This window comes from Hibiscus syriacus, unplaced genomic scaffold (assembly GCF_006381635.1).
Source record: "Hibiscus syriacus cultivar Baekdansim isolate YM2019G1 unplaced genomic scaffold, ASM638163v2 tig00110483_pilon, whole genome shotgun sequence".
In the NCBI taxonomy this organism is placed as follows: Eukaryota; Viridiplantae; Streptophyta; class Magnoliopsida; order Malvales; family Malvaceae; genus Hibiscus; species Hibiscus syriacus.
In genome coordinates this window covers 3,072,494-3,084,243 of record NW_024062759.1, presented here as the reverse complement: position 1 = coordinate 3,084,243, position 11,750 = coordinate 3,072,494, and the positions used below count along the sequence as shown (strand labels likewise).

The 11,750-nt window shown below is 33.8% G+C and overlaps 1 protein-coding gene and 3 non-coding genes across 4 annotated transcripts; 2 read left to right on the top strand and 2 right to left on the bottom strand.

Annotated features, from left to right (window-relative positions):
- The first annotated feature begins 3,807 nt into the window (after window positions 1-3,807).
- On the top strand, window positions 3,808-4,602 carry LOC120129105 (thioredoxin X, chloroplastic-like). Its single transcript, XM_039146700.1, has 2 exons — window positions 3,808-4,200; window positions 4,283-4,602. Exons 1-2 carry the CDS (start codon window positions 3,853-3,855, stop codon window positions 4,487-4,489), a joined length of 555 nt encoding a protein of 184 aa, XP_039002631.1. The 5' UTR covers window positions 3,808-3,852; the 3' UTR covers window positions 4,490-4,602.
- Window positions 4,603-7,684: 3,082 nt separating this feature from the next.
- LOC120129283 lies at window positions 7,685-7,880 on the top strand. The gene has a single exon (XR_005516721.1). It is a non-coding gene; the product is annotated as a U2 spliceosomal RNA (small nuclear RNA).
- Window positions 7,881-8,538: 658 nt separating this feature from the next.
- On the bottom strand, window positions 8,539-8,611 carry TRNAE-CUC. Its single transcript has one exon. It is a non-coding gene; the product is annotated as a tRNA-Glu (tRNA).
- A 2,024-nt stretch (window positions 8,612-10,635) lies between these two features.
- On the bottom strand, window positions 10,636-10,831 carry LOC120129285. Its single transcript, XR_005516723.1, has one exon. It is a non-coding gene; the product is annotated as a U2 spliceosomal RNA (small nuclear RNA).
- Between the last annotated feature and the right edge of the window lie 919 nt (window positions 10,832-11,750).

The following is an 11,750-nucleotide window of genomic DNA, read 5'->3' as shown; positions in this document are numbered from 1 at the left end:
GAATTTGTTAACTATTAAAAGTTATAAAAAGGTTTCTCGGTAATAGGACGTTATTTTATTGAGTTCTCAATTATTAAAAGTTACAAAATGACCACCAACTATTCATATGTTTCAAACTCATCTTTTTTCGTTAAAAAATTAGTGATCGTCTAAGTTGAACATTAAGCTATTGATTATGATATAATAAAATTTGATCTTAGAATCGTTTGAGTTGTATTTTGTGGATTAATTCTCTATTAATATTACATCGTCGAGCCAATGCTTGAAACATTATGCCATCGAGTTAGTGCTTGAAAACGATGTTAATGCCAGTAGATGTCATTAAAATATAATTTTATTATATCGTAGTCAGTAGAAGAGACGGAGCCATGTGTATGGCTGGGGGGTCATTGCCCCTATAATTTTTTATTATTAAAAAATATATAGGGAAAACATGTATATAGACCTTTAAATTTTGGTTTATTTTGATTTCCCCCCAATTTTGGTTTATTTTGATTTTGTCCCTCTCGTTTTATATTGTTAGATATACCTTGTCCCCTTTAATTAGAATAATGGCTTCATCCCTAGTTAATAGGTTAACGTCCAACTCAGATGTCCGCTAATTTTTTAATGGAAATGATTAGTTTGAAACATATGAATAGTCATGTAATCATTTTATAACTTTAATAGTCGAGGGTGTAATACCTTTAAATCTGGGTTAGTAGTTTGGGTCAACCCGAGATCTTTAAGTCAAGCCAATTATACCTCCTAAGATGGTGGGGCCAAGTTATATAGGTGTTGGGCCTAAGTTAGGCCCAAGAGTTAAAGTTAAGAGATAGTTTTAAAGTGAGTTAATAGGTGAAGGACCTAAAGTGTAGTACCCATTTTGTTGAAGCTGAAAACTTTCTCCCTCTTTTTATATCATTTCACGTAACCAAACTCCCCATAATATCTCACCCACTCTTATTCTTCCTTCCATTAGTTTCCATTTCTTCTTCCTTTCAATAGCCAAGTTTCAAGCATTCCAATCTTAGATTTGTTTAACCAAGGTAAGAATGTTTCTCTCCATCCTTCAAGCTTCGTTTCAAGCTCCATTTTGTGAATTTTAAAATTTATTTTCAAAATGGGTTTTTGGGAGTTTGAAAGGAACCTAGAGATTTTAGCTTGTTTTGAGTAATATTAAGTAATATAAAGTGTTTTAACTTAGTTTCCAAGTCAAAGACAAGTTAGTAACCCTAGTTTTGTTTTGATTAGACAATGAGCTGGGTGAAGTTCTAAAGCAAATGATAAAGGTAAGGTGACTCCTAGTTAAGTTGAGAGAGATTGTATCAACCAAGGAGGCCAGGTAACACACTATCAACTCTGTCATACTCCTAGTGATCATTAGAAATGAGTTTTAGCTTGAAAGTAGGTTATGAAGCTTAGTGTTATATGTTAATGTTAGATTACATGATTTATGTTATAAGCATGATATAAAGTCTTATTTATGCTCATTGTAATCATATAAGACTTTAAAGAATGTTTGGGGACCTCACTAGGGTCTTTGGCATGGAAATATAGTATTTTCGTATGTGTTTTATAACTTCTACAGGTAGAGTATCGATACTATAGGGATAGTATCGATACTATAGGGATAGTATCGATACTTTTTTTTCATTTTGGGTAAATTCGTGAGTTTCTGGGTAATAGAGTATCGATACTCTTATCAGAGTATCGAAACATTGGGTCATAGTTTCAAAACTCTCCCAGAAAGTTTCAAAACTGGGCAGAACATAATGTTTAAAAGTATCGGTACTTATATAAAGTATCGAAAAAAAGTTTTGATACTCTTGGGCTAATATCGATACTTTCAGTATGTTTTGGCCAAAACATTGCCCGAGAGGCCTTAGACCCATAGTATAAACATAAATGGGATCGAATAGGTGTAGAACACTAGAATAAGTGATATAAAAGATGTTTAAAGTTGGGTTAAAATGGATGAAATAACTGTAGGGGTATCGATGCCTTCGGTAGGGTATCGATATTGCAGAGAGGGTATTGATTCTATAAGGCCAGTATCGATACCAGGGGTATGGCTTGAGCTTTAAAGCACGAGTAAGTGTAGAGGCAAACAAGGGTATCGATATTGTAAGGCCAATATTGATACCAAGGTTGAGAAATGTGCTTTAAGTCAAGAAAAAGTATAGAGGTAAGTGAGGTTTCCCAAAATCTTATAATTTCTCTCAAATAAGACTACAAGTGAGAACATTTATTAATGTTTAATTCAAATGTAGAAACGAGAATAAAGTAGGGTGAAATAAGACTAGCCTTGTTTGAATGCTCGGGAAAACGATCAGGACACCCGATTTCCTTTAGAAAGATAGTAAAGTCGAAAGTATATATTCAGTCCGGATATCCTTAGAGAGTGCGCAAGGCACTTTAAACTGACTATGGGCACAAGGTCTGACACTCAATGAGTGGGTTAGTCGAGAGTATGGTTTTCGATGCAGAGATTCTAAGGGCCACATTCTCGGTATATTAGAGGGGTGTGTGAGATCCGAGACACAGAACCCTCAACTGCACCATGATGTCTACTATAGAATAGAGAGTGAGTTTACGAGTATACTCACTAAAGCATAACATAACAGACCAATAGACCAGATAGCAGTAGACCAGATAACAGTAAAATTAATACCTTAAGCATTTCAGTGATGAACTTTTAGTATGTTTTAGTTGTTAGTATGTCTTCGTATGTTTTCGTGACCAAGTTAGTAGATCCAATAATTCAGAAGCTTTAGAGAGACCGAGGTCCAGATCTAGTGCAAAGCAGAGTACGTCATCCAATTTCTTAAAGTGCATGTATATTCATAAATCCAATTGTATTGAGTTGTTAAGTCAGTTAAGAGTTAGTATGTAGGTATATATATTTTTTGAGGGTTGTCAGATGTAAAGAGTCATTTTAAAGTACAAGAAAGGAAGAATAAGTTGGTTATCCACTTCGATGGTTCCGTGTAGTACCTTAAATCGGTCGACTATGTGTCGTACTGGTTTAGGGTGTTACAAAGGACTCAACAAAACAACACCAATATAATCATAGGATCATTTTGTAACTTTCAATAGTTAAATGACTAATTAGAATAGTACCCTATAGTTGTATACTTTACCCTTAAATAATTAAAGATTTTTCGTACATCATCCTTAAAAGATAGGGTAAATCATATCAAGGTCACTTAATTACGGACTTGATAATAAACAAATCATCTTTTTAAAAAGTTACAAACAAGACAATTAAAATTTATGAACATGTCATTTTTAATTAAAACCAAAACACATATTTAATATGATCCGATATATTAACATTTTTATTTTCTCAAATTTATACATTTTTTTTAATTTTAAATGCTTCAATAAATTTAACCTTTCGTATTTAAAAATTAATTTTATATTATTTTTGTAATATTGTTAAGTGAAATGAGTCCATCAAATTATAATAATAGTTGAATAATTACATTCTATCATAAAGTATGATGAAACATCATAAAATAAGAACTGAATTTACATAAATATTGATTATCCAAGAAAAAGTTACATTATATAATTCAAATTTGATCATAATTAAAATGATAAAAGAATTAAAAGAAAGAAAAATTAAAAATAAATAATTGAATTAATCGAGTTAATTTTTTAAATTAATTTTATTGATAAATCACATTTTATTATTTAAACTTTATTTAATTCTTTTATTGAACTTCAGATTAAAAAATATTTATAATCCATAATTTCTCCATCACACAAATAAATAAATAAAATTCCTTTTTTTAAATAAAATAAAATACTGTGATCTCTCAATTTTATCCTTCAACAATCCTCACCATTAAAAACCGGCCGTGAAAAATGGACACGCTTTTCTCAAGTTCGCCGTCTGTGGTGGCCTGGTCATTCTTCTCTCCGGTTCGCACAATTGCATCCCCGTCTAAGCTATATTCCGCCGTCGCAACCTTCTCTTCCACTCCTCTGGTCAACGCTGGCTTCCGAAGGAACCACCTCCCCCTCCTACGGCCGCTTACTTCCTCCACGGCTCCTAATTTCTGGATTCGGTGCGGTGCAGGCGTAAAGGAAATTGAAGAGAGCGAGTTTCAGAGTACAGTGTTGGAATCCAGCCGCCCGGTTCTCGTCGAATTTGTTGCCACTTGGTGCGGACCTTGCCGCTTAATCTCTCCCGCCATGGAATCCATCGCTCAGGTGCTTATCTTTTCTTTTTATCTAAATTACTTATTTATTCTTTAATTAATAACTTTAGTTAATTAGTTAATCATCTATTCAGGAATATGGAGATAGATTAGAGGTCGTGAAAATCGATCATGATGCGAATCCACACTTGATTGAGAAATACAAAGTGTACGGATTGCCGACGTTGATATTGTTCAAGGATGGGCATGAAGTGGCAGAAAGTAGGAGAGAAGGTGCGATTACAAAGGCCAAGCTTAAAGAGTATGTTGATTCTCTCTTGGAGACAATTTCTGTTGCTTAACATTTTGTTTTGCCCTGTTTGGTAGCATGTTTGATATTTGTTGTATAATTTGTGAACTATAAAATACCTGGAATTAGGTATATATGAGTAAAATTGAAGGCTATATTGCTCCATTTCTTCTTATTTTCCAAAAAATAGAATTATTGGTATTAAATTCCTCTTATATTTTGTGTTTTTAATTTTTTATTAGAATCCTCATGTTTGAAACATGTTCTATGAGTGTGCATATATCCATAGAAGTTTGGTTCTCCATGAAACCTGAAAAATTTACCTTTGTCAAATACATATTCATAACTAGGTTAAGTTCCGTGCTATCAGGATTTTTCTGTTCTTCTTGTGATATCTGTTCCATACATTTTTATTCACCGCATATTCAAAAATGGATATGAAGATATGAATTTTCGAACATGCAAAAGAACATTTTAAAAAATTAAGCATACTTACATCCGGGGCTGACCTGACCTCTATTCAACATTCATCTTCAAGTATAGGTAATAGAGAGAAAATGCACGTTTATAGCATAGTTTCCATTTAGATTGTAGATGCATGGACTTGTCCTCTTGCACATATCTATTTTTGGGATAAGAGTAGTGTTTTGATTACAACCATATACTTTCAAGGAATCATGATTCAAAATTAGTTTCATTTCAGTAATACAAATTAGAAAACGATTATGATTGGTATTAATCTTTGGTTTATTCGTTGTATATAGAACCATAGAAGGATAGTATAAACACTGTGAAATTTTGGATGAATGGTCAGCAATTGGAGTACAGTAAGATTTTTTTTTCCTTTTCATAAGATTGGTAAGGCTCTTCCGTTATGCATCGTGTTTTGTTTATGTATGTATATATATGCCCATAACTGTGCTGGAATTTCACCACAATATGAACATCGATGTGTTGATAACTATGTGTTATATAGATTTTGCCTTTCGGGTCATGTTTGTGTATTTGTCTCATGTCTGTGTTTCATTTGTGTTGTGTCGTGCTTTAATTACCTTTTAGGTGTTGTGTTCATGTCATGTATTGTTGTATGATGACATTAATTCCAGTGAGGTGTTGTAAGAATGGAGAGGACGAGGTGAGACTGTTCTTCCATCGGTGATCCCACCTTCTTGGGCAGCTTCACTGGCATTGATAATGCCATGATAGCTAAGTAGTTAAAGGTCATTTGCTTATGAAATCCTAAATTTATCACTTCATACATGAAAGTGCAAGGAAGCAATATACATGGAATAATAATCTTACCCTAAACTTAAGAGTCACACTAAAAACAAAATAAAATCAAGAATTGAATATAAAGGTAGCAATAAGTGCTTGTGTATGTTAATATTTCATATGTAAATATTTGAATGGAAATATGATTTTTAAGTAAGTGAGAATTTGATTGTTAAAAAGGTAACATTGCCAATCGCCATGAAAAAGTGCTAGTGGGGGGGGGGGGGGGGGGGAAGCAGCATGCTGAAACTGGCATGATTGATGTTTCACCATTATCTCTTTGTGGGGGAAATTTCAGCTTGCTTGTCCAATACTGTTTGAAATTGGTCGATGTTCGATATAATCATCTCTCGGGGAATCATCTTCAATCTATCAGTTTTAATACAATTACGAGCGTTTCTTGTGGGACGACCAATTATGTCAAGTGCAAAGGATACATTTCTTGCATTTCTCAAACAATGGATTGTCAAGCTTGAGAATTATTATTTACATCTCTACTGGTTCTGCATAATTATGCTTTCATGAGAACCATGAATATAGTTGACATGTCTCTTACTATATTGTTGTACCTAAGGTTTAAAGAAATAAACATTTCAATATAAACAAGTTCCGTTTTAGTCTAGCTGGTTAGGAGAGTCGGCTTTCACCTGAGATATGGGGCTTCAGTCAACATTAAAGCCACTCCCTGCATTACAAAAAGCTGATAATACATCCAAACACAAGTTTCTCCGGAGACAATCGAAGATCATCGGAAATTTCACCGCAGATTAAATATTGGTCCTCCATGTGCTGGCATAGAAACTATATTAAACCCATTGCATCCATACTGGTACTGTAAGATTGCAGGTCAGTCACATAATTACTAGATGAACAAGTGATGTACTGCTCATACTTTACTTCAGAAGGAACAAAGGCACCCGGATGATAATTGTCTGATCGACATTGGTCGATCTTTATTCCAGCAGGATGGCTACTGGTTTCTTTATGCTCTGAGAATCAATCAATGAGAATAGATTGTAAGTGAAATTTTACAGTCAAAAGAGCAGAAAACCAGGCCCGACGAAAGAGAATTTAGCCGGGGTAGCCTTGTCAAGTGCTCTAGTCGAAGTGAAATGCTCCAAGCTCCTGTTATCAGCAATTTCACACCCATGTTGACAAGTAAACGTGTTTGTGTCTACGTATAAAGCAGTCGAACCCAACGAACTACGAGGCACAGCTTGATCAGAAACCAAACTAATTGGATAAGGCTACACCCTTAAACCCATCCCTGACTTTGAACACTAAAAAAAGATGATAATGCAATCGACACTAATTTTGCAGGATCCGAGGCTGATCGAAGAGCATTAGAAGTTTCACCTCACATTAGATTTATGATCTTTGACATGCTGAGACAGAAACAATATTAAACCTCTTGCGTTCATATTGATACTACGGAACTTTAACTCAGGCCAAGACCTAGTAGATGAAGATTCAATGCACGGTTGCTCTATCCGATTGAAAATCGTCTGCTGCATCAGACTGATCAATCTTTACCGGGGAATGAATGAATTTGTGTGCATAATGACATACTAGCAAGTGTATTATAAATAATGGAAAACAATGGTCCCTAAATTTGACAAGCTATAAAGTTCATTATTTAACTAAATTCGTTTAGTTAAATATTTTATCTGCAAAATGATGGTCTAGTATGGTATGAGCCTGCATTTTATGTGAAGTTGAGTTGATAAGTTCATTATTTGCTTATACAAACTGTTGCAATCATCATATTGAAGCTTGGGAGTTTGATTGGAAGATCAAATATCGAATTCCATGTGTTAGTTTCAGAATACAAGAAGAAAGATTAATCTCCAATGAATTGGCTGTAAAATCAAAGGTGTTCACCCTGAATACATTGCCTAATCCCACAGCGATTAAATATAATGAAACGAGGCTACGAAGGAGCTTTAAAAAGAAGCTGGGTTAGGCAGATGAAGGCATACCTTTCTCGGCCTTTTGGCTAAGATCAAGTGTAGTATCTGTTCTTATCAGTTTAATATCTGATACGTGGGTCATCGGCCCGCACGATATTAAATTTATTTTTTGAGGGGGAGAGTCCATCACAGTAGCTTGCTACTGGGGATCTCGAGCGTCGCCCAAGCGTTGCACTAAGGCTCTGGCCTGGCGCACCCCACCCAATTCTAGTTCAATGTCTTATTGTATGCGAAGCTAAGATGATTTATTTAAAGCTTAGATCGGCAGCTATTGTAATTGTGAAGTCTTAGAACATTTAAATTAAAGATTTGGCCAACACTAATTTTGCAGGAACCGAAGCGATGGAAATTTTACATTTTACATTCATATAGTAGTACCAGATAGGTTGATGTAAGAAACATCGAAGACTTCCGAAGAAAATCAAGAGCTCTCAATTCTCAGCACAATGCACCAAAAGAGCTCGTTATGGAAAAGATCTGGAAAGATTGGTGTGGCATTTTTCCCTTCCCAATAGTTCCAACTAAAAATTCATCTACCGGTTAGGCGATTGACCTACATTCTCAGAGTATCAGTATGGTTGCGATGGGTTTAATATCGTATCGTTCGGGAAAGGCAAGAAAGATGGGTTTAATATCATATCGTTCGGGCAATTAAGGATCCTGCGGAGCTTGTGTTTGGATGGCATTAGCAACCTTTTGTAATTCAGGGAGTGGCTTTAATACTCAAGCCTTAGGCCAAGCGAGAAAAAGTGCGTTCTTGTTGGGGCAGTTAAGGATATTTCCATTCCCCATATGTAATCAATGTATGAAATAAGAGAAATTGTATTTAATCAAAAAGCATAGAAATTTAAAAACAAAATTCCGTTGCCGGGACTTGAACCCGGGTCTCTCGGGTGAGAGCCGAGTATCCTAACCAACTAGACTACAACGGAGCCTACTTGGTTGTAATATGGTTGCTTACTGAAGATTAAGAAAAACTATTTAGTAAGGAATATTGTTAAATTATTCTATGTTTTTGATTAAAACTTATTTATGGGTGAATGAGTAAAGATGTATATGTATTATAAGTCTCAAGTTTGACAATCCATTTTTCGAGAAATCTAAGAATTGTATCTTTTGTATTTGACATAATTGCTCGGAAAATTGTCATGAAAATTAATTTCGACCCATAAAAAAACATTCTTTAAGTATAATTATTATAGGTGTTCATGATCAGTTAATTGTTATAATGTTATCTAAATTTTGCAAACTTAACCAACCCGTCAATCGTTATTGACAATTGATTATGTGTCTATTACGATTTTTTTAATGAAAACACGACATGAAAATTTAAAATTTTATAAAATTTATGATGGTTTAAAAATCTTATTTATTTATAGATGTATTTTATTTTTATAAAAAAAACATATATATTATAAGGTATATTTGTTTTTTAGTCTAAAATATTACGTGCATATTCATTAATGAACATACTTATAGAACTCTAAACCTAAACACAAATAAATACGAGACCTTCATTCTTGTAATTTCATTGTTATCCATATTTTTAATGAATTGCGTTAATTTTTAGGCATATTCTTTCATGCTCCTCATATTTTGTTTGGATTTTTAAACTTCATAGATCTCATCACTAACATGCCTTGAGTAAATACATATGTATGAGTGTATGTTTTTTGTGCTGGAAAACAAGATCTTTGTTCTAGACAGTACATCGGTGTATCTTTCATGTCTAAGTAGGGAAAAACTACAAAAATTAAAAGAGTTGAAGAAATAAATAAATCAATCACTGAGATCAAGATTAAATTAGACATTTCGCGTTTATCTATATTTTATTTGATGAACTTCAATATAAAATAAATATGATAATTAGAAAATAAAAAGGAACCATTTTAATTTTATTTCTAATTTTTTTTTCTCAAAAAACTATAATTAATTAATTATAATTTATTAACGGTTAATCGATGGTTAACTGTTTATTAAAATTTGAAACCGAAACCTTAAACCGCAGTGACAGATCCACCCTATACTCAAGGTGCGTATATGTCCACCATAAAATCTGAAGATTCTTCGGTTAATTAATGATAAAGTACACAAATGATCCCTAATCTTAACCTTAAAGTCGTAATTCTCAAACTGTTTGTGCCCTCACTTTAAGACTCTCCAAATGCCTAGAAATGAGTAAAATCTCTATGAACCTATATGAGATGTTGTAATCGTCCACAACAGGAAATCAAAAAATTAATTATGAAACGCAAATATCCACTTGCATTTAAGCAAGTCCTTGGGGCATCTCAGAAGATCACTTTCTAATCTACATCTTTGGCTAGAAATCACTATGTAAGTAACCTTTCGAATGTACGAGAAACAAAAATATTGAATAGGATCCATAATTGCTCCTTCTACCCTCGGTGGAATTAAACCTGCAAAAATGTGGGTATATCAGAAACTATATAAAATTTATGCTAAAAGATGTAAACTTAAAAAATTATATTAAAATTTAAAGAGTACGAAATTATAATGTGAAATTTACATATATAATATAAAGAAAATAAAAAAGGTCCATCCAGGTTGGTGAGTAGCACAAAGAAACAAAATATGCAGAACATATTTATCTCTTCAATTTCAAGTCGCAATTATCCTAAAGAGACAATAGAATCCTTCATTACGCTGAAAATGCCCCCACAGAGAGATCATGGTGAAAGCATCATCCATACCAATTTCAGCGTGCTGCAATCAACCCCAAGCTCGTTTTCATTGCAATGTTACTTCAAATTATCACATACTTGAGAACCACATGTACATCAAAATATTAACACATGTAATGTAATGTAATGTAAACACAGAAATTGAACAATTCATTTAAATCTCATTTTACCAGAACACATCTATAGTTTACATAACTTTGAGTAAAACATCGATGCTGACAATAATAAAGAAACATTTAGATTAAAATTGGGTGGGATGCGCCAGGCCCGAGCTTTAGTGCAACGCGTGGGCTACGCTCGAGATCCCCAATAGCAAGCTACTGTGATGAAATCTCCCCCTCAAAAAATAAATTTAATATCATGTGAACCAATGGCCCACGTATCAGATATTAAACTGATAAGAACAGATACTACACTTGATCTTAGCCAAAAGGCCGAGAAAGGTATGCCTTCTTCTACCCAATCCGGCTTCTTTTATAAGCTCCGACCTACCTTCGTTGTTTTATATTCAATGGATGTGGGATTGGGAATATATTCAGAAACTCGGGGATGAACACCTTTGATTTTACTGACAATTCGTTGGAGATTAATCTTTCTTCTTGTATTCATAAACTAACACATGACATTCGATATTTGATCTTCAAATCAAACTCATAAGCTTCACTATGATGATTGCAACAATTTGTATAAGCAAATAATGAACTTATCAACTCAACTTCACATAAAATACAGGCTCATTTCATACTAGACTATCAATTTGCAGATAAAACATATGAGAATGTTAAGTCAACCCTAAGTGGATGAAAAGCAAGAGTAGCGACTTTTTCTCAAGGCTCGTCGGTGAAGGCATCCGCGTATGGGTGTGAAATTGCTGATAACAGGAGCTTGGAGCATTTCACTTCAACTAGAGCTGTTACGATCTATGGCCATTAATTGATTTCTCGGACCATACAGAAACCGAAAATCTGAAATTGTTTCTTAATTATTTTATTTGTTAATACATAATGCAGACAATAATCCATCCAAAACAAGATGTTTCAAACTTCTGGAGCAATCATCATACCACTATCTTTCGTTGCCCAACAAATTATCAACATTATAAACAATGACAACATGCCGTTATAAGTAGAAAAAAATGTTTATTCAAGTACAAGGTGCTAAAATATAAACAGGCATCGTAAAACATATGTTCCCTTGTTTAAAACATTGTTCCAATGTTTATTCAATCCATGCAAGCACTGCAAACCGAAACGCACATCTCCATCCATATTTCATAACACATCTACATACATACTGCATAACGAAATAGTCCACATCAAAATTGCAAAAGATGAACGTAAATCTTCATGGTCAGCTACAAGTTGCA

Coding starts and splice junctions, on each gene's coding strand:
- LOC120129105 (XM_039146700.1), top strand. CDS start 3,853: ATGGACACGCTTTTCTCAAGTTCGCCGTCTGTGGTGGCCTGGTCATTC. Junction 4,201..4,282: donor CCATGGAATCCATCGCTCAG/GTGCTTATCTTT, acceptor TCATCTATTCAG/GAATATGGAGATAGATTAGA.